At 47.5% G+C, this 7,238-nt stretch overlaps 1 protein-coding gene across 1 annotated transcript; it reads right to left on the bottom strand.

Moving 5' to 3' along the window:
* Positions 1 to 379: 379 nt before the first annotated feature.
* LOC104524658 (galactosylgalactosylxylosylprotein 3-beta-glucuronosyltransferase 1) lies at positions 380 to 3,526 on the bottom strand. Its single transcript, XM_010167604.1, has 4 exons — positions 3,415 to 3,526; positions 2,553 to 3,091; positions 963 to 1,259; positions 380 to 466 (listed from the first exon to the last, which is right to left on the bottom strand). Exons 1-4 carry the CDS (start codon positions 3,524 to 3,526, stop codon positions 380 to 382), a joined length of 1,035 nt encoding a protein of 344 aa, XP_010165906.1.
* Between the last annotated feature and the right edge of the window lie 3,712 nt (positions 3,527 to 7,238).

Raw genomic sequence — 7,238 nt, 5'->3', positions numbered from 1 at the left:
CCATCTCTATCCACACACTGTAGGGCAACTCTCACACTAAAGAGAGTTTGGAGCTGGCAGAAATTAGGGAGCAAGAAATTTGGCTTGTCATTTATACTGAGTGGAACCATAAGGTTCTTCTGTCCCTTTTCTCTCTGTGTGCAGGCAAAGCTTCCATGTGGACTGCAAGAAGGCTCGAATGAGTACAAAATGCAGACTGTAAGTGGGTAAAGATATAGATCTACTTCTTGTGCAAAGGGTGGCATGGTAAGGGAGTTACTGGGACAATCATATATTCATTCTGTGAGGAAATAATAGCATAAATAAGGAAACAGTTACAGATTGTCTTGCCCAAAACAATAAAAGCAAGGGTACTCACACCCTGGAGCTGACTCTCTGCTTACACTTCTACTCTGGGGTCTGTAAATCCACGCTTGCCTTCGTTAACCAGAGTGGGCCTCTCAGTTCTTGTGTGCCAGACCAACACCTAGAGAGAATCACAAAGAGTTCAGGGGTTCTGGATGCCATGGAAACACCGAGAGCAGCATATCCATTGGGTGGGATCCTCAGCAACCTGGGGCTCACAGCTGTTTGAAGCATGGAATTCAAAGGGGTTGAACCTGGGAGAGACTTCACAGGAGCATGAAACAGTGACAAGGAGGAGGGATGATTCTGGACTGAAAACCCAGACTCAACCCTCTGCCAATCTTGGGTTTTGGAGAAGCAATCTGGGTGCAAATTATCCAGCTAAGGCTCCTTATGAACACAGAGTGCATAGCACTACCTGTTCCTCAGCACTCTCTGAGCTTCGCAGCCGTGAAGTGTTTGGCAGGCTCTGCCCGTCTGTCCCAGCACCCTTGGGTGCTGACATGCAGCAGCACATGGCAGGCACAGAGGATGGTGAAGGAGCATGGCAGGAGGCTGCAAAAATAGCCAGGACCCAGGAAGGAGAATGTATCTTCAAGGTTTCTTGTCCCACTCACCTTTGTGCAGTTGGCTGCTTTGGGCTCCAGCCCATCCATAGTCACTAGATCCTTCAGCAGACTGGTTTCCTGGTAGCCTCCTTTGACTCCCTCCAGCTTGAAACTGGCCTGAGGCTTCTCCAAAATCAGCTTGATGCTGATAGCAAATCCAGCCATGTCAATAGCAAAGGGCCGGTTAGGGTCAAAGACCGTTTTCCAGCCCACCACCTTCCCTGCTGGGCTCACTTTTGGGGACTCGTATCGCAGCCCCCCAACAAAAGCCACCGGCCAGACTGACACTCTCCTTGTGTAGCGCATCTGTGTGCCAGACTCAACCCTCTGCCAAAGAATTCAGCCCAGTGACATTTGTCCCACCCCGTTAGCGTACCATCCTCTGCGTTCATTGGCACCTGTCCTCCCCCGTTGACTTCCCACACAATCACGTAGCTCTAGGCAGCACAAACTCGTGTTCACCTGTGTTACTGCTTGAAGATCTACAGCTTCCAAAGCCACAAGGCTGTATTGGCATGTTCTTCTCAGAACATTAAACTCACTGCTTTTCCATGCCCATGTTCAGTCCCTCAGAAGAAAGAAAACCTTTGGTTTTCTGATCTCATCTGCATGGTTACAATGTTTTGTAATTTTTTTTAATTTTTGTAAATGCCAAACAACTTCTACCAGGCCTCTAGCTCTGTGTTATCAACTCCACTCATTCCAACTTCACCCTTATGCAAATAAACTCCCTCCCTGACTGATGCACCTTTGTCCTCATTCATTGCAAATCCCCCCCACCCTTGTTCTTCCATCCACGGCTACTGCCTAAAAGAGTCAGGGTTTATTGAAATTGTCAGAAAGGACCTGGAACATAATTAGAAAGGATGAGCTTAACAGAGATCTAAAGAACTCTGAAAACTGGAAATGTGTTCTGATGCATAACTCTGTATTTCAAGTGTTGTTGTACAGTCCGGCTTAAATTGGTGACAGGGGAGTTTACTGAATAATCATTTTTGCAAGTTTACGTTAGACTTGGAATTTCACAAAAGACAGGTTTCCAACAGAAGTCTGGGCAAGCTTCTGCATTCCCAGGGGCACAGCCTTGTGCTGGTGGCTGAAACTCAGAATACAGAAGGGCAGCCAAGGAGAAAAGATGGATTAGAAATTCAGCCAACTTTTTGAACATCTCCTACCCATCACACCCCTACAACAGTGCAGATTTATGCTTTTCCAGAAGTTTGTCTTTGGTGCTTATTAAATCAGGTCAGTTCTCCCTGAGGAGAGGTATAAATTCTGGAGTATATATCCTCTGGTCCCTGGCAAAAGGGGTTTTTGCTGGTACCCCGTTGTGTGAGTGCATCTGCATCTGCATCTGCAGCACACCATGACGGATGTGCTCTTTGCTCTTCCAGCCCTTTAGAGCATGGCTACTGGGCTTGCATCACTATAGGTTTGTATCTGCCCTATACCCAGCTCCCACTGAGTGCAGGTCTCCCAGCTGACGCTAAAAGTCCACATGGTAGCCCTATCTTAGAGGTCTTTGGGAGTGCACCTGGTCTTAAGAGGCTTTGCAGATGTATCTTGCTTTTCTGTCCCATGTAATTTTATGCCTCTTACCTCTTCAAAGAGCTCCAGGCTGTAGGTGTTATCATCATCGGCAAAATACACTACCCCTTCTGGTGGTGCGGTGTTGCTGAAGCTGTCCCTCAGCCAGTGCAGCCCCAGGTTCCTCTGCAGTGTCCCCCTTGGGGTGTGGGATGGAATCCAGGACAGCCCCAGCTTCAGACTCTTGGGCGTCTCCACATTGAGGTGGGTGAAGTTGAGCCCTGCCTTCTCCAGCAGGTTGGACACCAGGTTGGTCCTCCGGGGTGAGTCCTCCACCACCACCCAGTGCAGGTTCTGTACGTGGAGGAAGGTGTTGGCCAGACGGGTCAGCTCAGCTTTTTGCACCGGCCGGGTGTAGGTAGGGGTGATGACGAAGATGGTTGGCAGGGTGTCTGACCATGGGGGAGGCCTGGAGTACACATAATTCTGGATGACTTTAGGCGTTGCCCCTATGCTTTGCTGCTGCCGAATGCATGATGGGAGGCCTTCTTCTCTCAGTGCAGATGTACCATTGAGGAAAGCTTTAGAGGTCACGTTCTCATCTGTCTCTTCTGGGACAAAAGGAAGGAAGAAAGAGGAAGCAAAATGTTAGAGAACTAATCATTGCCAGGCTGTCTCCTCTCCAGGGAGTGATGGTGACACATCTGTCTGGAGTCAGTACTCAGCACATCAGCATCCTCTCCCCAAAGCCAGCCTAAGGTGCATGTTTTATGTGCTCTTAGGAGCAGTTTGCTTGCCTGCTGTAGGCAAACCGAGGGGGCCTTCAGGCAAGTTTGTCTTTGACCCATCCCATGAGAGAGCATCTCCTGCCAGGGGTTCGCAGCAGCAATCATCACAACCACCAGCACACTGACAGCAGAACTCTTGAACTTACTTCTCAGCAGGCTGAGGTAGCGGGTGGTTGGGTACTGGTGCCACAAGGTTAGGAGAAGGGCCCATGGCAAGGCGATGAGGAGCGTGGTAAGAAGGTTACGTCTCCTCAGCATGCTGCAGAGAGCTTCCAATGCCCAGGCATCTCTCTACCTTTCAGAAGCAGAAAAGAAGAGTAAGGCCTCTAAAGTATCAGTCACCACAAACATTAGGACAGTAAGTCTAGAGGCCAAACTAACGGACTGAGTTTGGCTCGCTTGGAGGGAGCCATGATAAATGTTGGGCCCCCAACCAGCAAAGCATTTGTCTAAGTATAAGTTTACAAGGATCCTCATTAATGTTGCAGCCTGAACCATTATCCAGCTGCCCTGGCCAATTCCTGTGCTATTGAATAGAAGCTTTTATCGATTTATGTTGCTATAAAGAACCTCCTGCTGCCCCATGATGAACCCACTGTCCTTGACTCGGGGTCATTCACATTGCTGATTCTGAAGCCAGAATAGGGCTGAAGCCCTCTCCAGGGCTGGTATTCACTCCTGAATTTTGTGCTGACCGTTTAATTTGCTTCTTTAGTAGGATTTTTTAAAACTGTGTGCAAGATTTGTGTTCCTGCCAATGCAAATGGACAAAACAGAAAATGTCAGGCGTCCTCAAGATAGCCAGCATCTCTTTGACTCCTGCAGTTTTAATTCATCCTCCTTATGCAGATGCATTGAGGCAATCACCGATGCGCTTTATCACCTACTAAGTTTTCCATGAAACCCCTGCCTCAGTCATTCCACAGTGCTGGTGATGCCTGCTGAAAGTTTAATTATTACATGTCCCTTTCTACTCCTGGCTTGCAGTGTTTGGCCTCTGCAGTATTTAGTTTAAATCACAGACTTCACAATATTTTAATTTCTTTCTTAGCATTTCTGTAATGTACATGACCATGAGATCTGAGGAATCACAACAGTTAATTTTATTTTTTTTAAAAAACTCCTTCTATAAGGTGAGAGGGACTAAAAGCAAATAAAGAGAAATAAACAACAAAAGCATCAGGAATAATCAATAACAAGGGGTGGCTTATTTACAGGTGGTCCAAGATACAAGGTGCTATTGTTGAGCACCTTCAGCTCCCACTAGTTAATATGATTAATGAGCAGTCAAGCTGTCTGAAAATCAGATCCTGGGCTTCTCAAGGTAGCCATGCCTTCAACAAACTATCTGACATTAATGATCACTTTGGAAAATACAGACTGAAGTATTTGGATGTCTATTGCAGACTGCTTGTTCAGGGACATAACTCAGCCCTGTATGAAGTCATGGTGTGATGAGACCCCAGACCTGTCTGACCTGTTTGAAAGACCCTTAACAGCCTATGTGCAGTAAGTGATACAAGCATGAGATCCCAGAGATGACTTCTGGAAGTCCAACATCAAATGGGCTTGCCTAGTGCATGTGCTGCTTTCTGTACATGTCTGGCACAGTCAGGAACATTTTCCTCCAACTTCTAGTTTCTGCTTTGGTCCCTCTCTGGGTATGAAATCTCCTGATACTGTTATTACACAGCAGTACAAAAAGTAGTGCTCCAGCAAGAGCGATCCACTTCTGCTGCCCATGGAAACACTGAAGGGTACAGAGCAAAGTTACTTGTTACCATCTGCAGACTTTCTGCTATCACTCCAATTAGGCTGCCTGAGGTTTGATAGCTGGATTTTATTCCCCTCTCCCTCCTGGTAACATCTGTAATCTCTTTCCTCTGGGATTACCTTTCTGATGCCAAATGCTTCTCCCAGTGGACTTCCTTGCTACCACAGCGATGCTCATGAGGACGCTAAAGGGAGCATAAAACTTTAATTAGCCTCCTGCAGAGAGATTTCTGTTGGGAAACTACAGTCACACACCCTGGAAACCAGAGAGCTGCTGAATGGCACAGTCTCACCAGGCCCTCTTGGTCTCCTAAACTGAAGGCAGTTTGAGGGAAGCAGGCAATGGCATCACATTGATACAAAGGATGGAAAGCAGGTTCAAATCTCTTAGCTCTAAATTCCTGTTCTGCCAGGGATTTCAAAGGTATATTGAGGGCGATTCATAGAATCACAGAATGGTCTGGGTTGGAAGGGACCTTAAAGATCATCTAGTTCCAACCCCCCTGCCATCAGCAGGGACACCTTCCACTAGACCAGGTTGCTCAAAGCCTCACTCAACCTGGCCTTGAACACTTCCAGGGAGGGGGCATTCATCTAAAACCAAGGACCTCAAAGGCATGTAGGCACACTGAGTGCAAAGGAAACTCCTTTCCTAGGATCTGGACGCAGCAGCTCCTTATCTCTCCAAAGGGGAAGAAGGATTGCCTTGCTGCAGCCTTAGAGAATCGTGTGAGAAAAAACATGACTGGTCTGAAAGGGCTCTGCTTTGTAGTGACAGCAGCCATATGGTACTCCTGGAAGATATCAGGGGATGCTACTTTAAATTCATCCTCTGGGACCTTCTTAGGACCTGTCTTTCATTTTTCCCCTGACATTTTACCTTGGTGTCCTGAAAAAACAAGGATTATGCAATTACAGGGCTCATCAGTGCCCTACTGCCAATAACTATCAAACCTATTTCAGCCAAATCTGACAGAAGACTAGCATGTCTCAGCAAGTCTTCTGGCAGGCAAGTAGATACTCACAAGCCCTATTAAGGAAATTGCTGCAACATGAGCTCATTGCTTGTTAGACACCAACAGTACCATGCTGGAGCAATCCTTCTAGGGAACCTATCTCCACTGCTTCCCAAACCAACCATTTGTGATGATAATCTCTAATGCTTCTAACCCTCTCACTCAGGCAACACCACCATGGTGTCCATTCCTCTACTTTCAAGCTATGGAAGATCGATGAAAAAGTGGGCCAAGGAGCCTGTGTGGCTGGGGGCACATGGGAGTGTTGGGGTGATGGCAGCAGGAACCTTGTGAAGCAAACATGCTGGCTCTGCATAACTTCATTGCTTTCTGACGGCTGGGTCCAGGGCACGCACAAGAGTCTCCTTCAAGCTTTAGTGCTGAAGGTGTAGGTGTTTGGTAAGGTAGAGATCTAGGCTGGACACAGGGCAGGATGGTGTTACCCACACCAGGGGCTGCTTTTCCTCCAGGAAAAATTTCCCTTACCAGTGTAGCAGCACAGAGAAAAGCTTCCCATCACTCGGGGCCATAAAAACTGACAAAGCCACCAAAGAAATCCAAGGAGGGCTCTGCACTGCCTTGTAATGGTAGCAGACACCTAAGTCCGCTCAGGCCCTGGCTTGGTGTCATCACAGCTCCTTGCTGCCTTTGGGATGTTTGCAATTACAAATGTCCCTGCACTAGCGTCAGGCAGCCAGTGTTTTTCCCTTTAATAAAAGCCCTTAATTATACAGGCACAGTTTCTACGCAGTGGGTCTGCCACTGCTGCAAACTCAGGTCACTTCTGGAGGGAAGGAGAGGAGGAGGAGGAGGAGGTGGTGGTGGCAGCTGTGTTACCAAGAGAGCACAGAGGAGAGTGGATCAGAGTTAGAAGAGCTTTAACGAATTCCCTTTCTAGTTCTTTCTCCTCCTCCTCCTCCTCACAGCCAGCCCTGTTCATGCTTCCCGAACACTGCAAACAAGCGGAGATGCTGCCTGCGTGTGCAACTCCCCTGGTGCTCCTTGCTTATCTATTTCTACATGCACCTTCTCTCTATTGCTTTTCCAAAGCATGCAATGCTGAAGAAGTTAAACCCCACATAAAGCACCAGGTCACTTGTGAACCTCAGAGAGGAGACTGACTTTAATGCCACTTTCAGAAAATCTGTCTTGGAATACTTTATTTTCTCTTTAAAACCTTA

Source organism: Antrostomus carolinensis, unplaced genomic scaffold (assembly GCF_000700745.2).
Source record: "Antrostomus carolinensis isolate BGI_N321 unplaced genomic scaffold, ASM70074v2 scaffold12695, whole genome shotgun sequence".
NCBI lineage: Eukaryota > Metazoa > Chordata > Aves > Caprimulgiformes > Caprimulgidae > Antrostomus > Antrostomus carolinensis.
This window is presented reverse-complemented; position numbering and strand designations above follow the sequence as displayed.

Excerpts from the sequence above, each read along its gene's own strand:
- LOC104524658 (XM_010167604.1), bottom strand. The coding sequence starts at position 3,526 with ATGCTGAGGAGACGTAACCTTCTTACCACGCTCCTCATCGCCTTGCCA. Across the intron at positions 1,260-2,552 it reads GCCTGGAGCTCTTTGAAGAG|ATGCGCTACACAAGGAGAGT; the intron begins GTAAGAGGCATA and ends TCTGGCACACAG. Across the intron at positions 467-962 it reads AAGCAGCCAACTGCACAAAG|GTGTTGGTCTGGCACACAAG; the intron begins GTGAGTGGGACA and ends GATTCTCTCTAG.